Here is a 1,303-nt window from a genome sequence, read left to right on the forward strand (position 1 = left end):
GGCTTGGTGAACTTGGGGGAGATGTCCTCCGGGGAGATCTCGGTGGTCTCCACCGTAACGGTGGTGAAGAAGCTGTAGTTGGAGGTGTTGAGCTCAGCCGTGCTCACGTTGAGGTAGGCCGAGGCGTTGGAGTTCCCCGCCACGTTGGTCACCATGCAGGTGTAAACCCCGGTGTCCGTCAACAAGACGTGGGAGAAGTTCAAGGTGCCGTCGTTGAGGACGGTGATGCGCGGGTGGCTGGACGCGTGGCTCAGCACCGTCCCGTTAGGCAGCAACCACCTAACGGACGACATGGAAGGAGTTCGACACTTGAGCTCGGCCACCCGCCCCTCGGAGATGTTGAGGTCCATGGGGGCGTCCATGATGAAGGGCGCCGAGCACTGGAAGGAGGTCTGGTCCACCTCCACCAGGAACCTGCCCCGCATGTGCAGGGGGGCATGGCAGCGCCCGCAGCAGGTGGAGTTGGTGGGGATGTACTCCCGCAACCACCACGACAGCCAGAGGATGTCGCAGTCGCAGTCCCAGGGGTTGTGGTGCAGGTGGAGCTCCACCAGGTAGCGCAGCGGGGCGAAGAGGTCGTGGGGCAGGGAGGAGAGGTTGTTGTGGGCCAGGTTGAGCTCCACCAGCGCCGTCAGGTCGTCGAAGGCGTTCCGCTCGATCAGGTTGATCTGCGAGTTCATAATCCAGAGCTTTTTGAGGGACTTGAGCCCGTGGAAGGAGCCCGGTTTGATCTCGGGGAAGTTATTGCCCGACATCTCCAGCTCCTCCAGCCCCACCAAGGGCGTCAGGTTGGGCATGTCCTTAATGTTGCACATCCCCAGGTTCAGGTACTTGAGGTTGTACAACCCCTCGAAAGCCCCCTCGGAGATGTACTCCAGCTTCTTCAGCTCGCCCAGGTCCAGGCGCATGAGGGAGGGCACCCGGTTGAAGGCGTACGAGGGGATGCTCTCGATGGGGTTGTTCCTCAACCACAGCTCCCGCAGCTTGGAGAGGTACTCGAAGGCCCCGCTGGGGATGACGGTCAACCAGTTGTCAAAGAGCTCCAGCGTGTTGAGGCTGGCCAGTCCGTTGAAAGCCCCCACCTCGATCTGCCGGATGGCGTTCCTGCCCAACTGCAGGACCTCCAGGTGATGCAGGTGGCGGAAAGTGTCCGCCTGGATCATCTGGATGTTGTTCTCCATGAGGTTGAGGTACCGGGTGTTGGAGGGGATCCCGGGGGGGACCTCGGCGAGGCCGCGTCGGGTGCAGACCACCTTGCTGAACTGGTTACTGCAGGAGCAAACGGAGGGGCAGCTCTGGGGTC

At 61.9% G+C, this 1,303-nt stretch overlaps 1 protein-coding gene across 1 annotated transcript; it reads right to left on the minus strand.

The window, feature by feature from the left end:
* Positions 1-12: 12 nt before the first annotated feature.
* LRRC4 (leucine rich repeat containing 4) lies at positions 13-1,295 on the minus strand (the record flags this gene model as incomplete). The annotated part of the gene is made up of 1 exon (XM_010286521.1): positions 13-1,295. A coding segment is annotated over one exon (1,283 nt), but the record flags the coding sequence as incomplete, so codon positions are not given.
* Between the last annotated feature and the right edge of the window lie 8 nt (positions 1,296-1,303).

Source organism: Phaethon lepturus, unplaced genomic scaffold, assembly GCF_000687285.1.
Source record: "Phaethon lepturus isolate BGI_N335 unplaced genomic scaffold, ASM68728v1 scaffold32514, whole genome shotgun sequence".
In the NCBI taxonomy this organism is placed as follows: Eukaryota; Metazoa; Chordata; class Aves; order Phaethontiformes; family Phaethontidae; genus Phaethon; species Phaethon lepturus.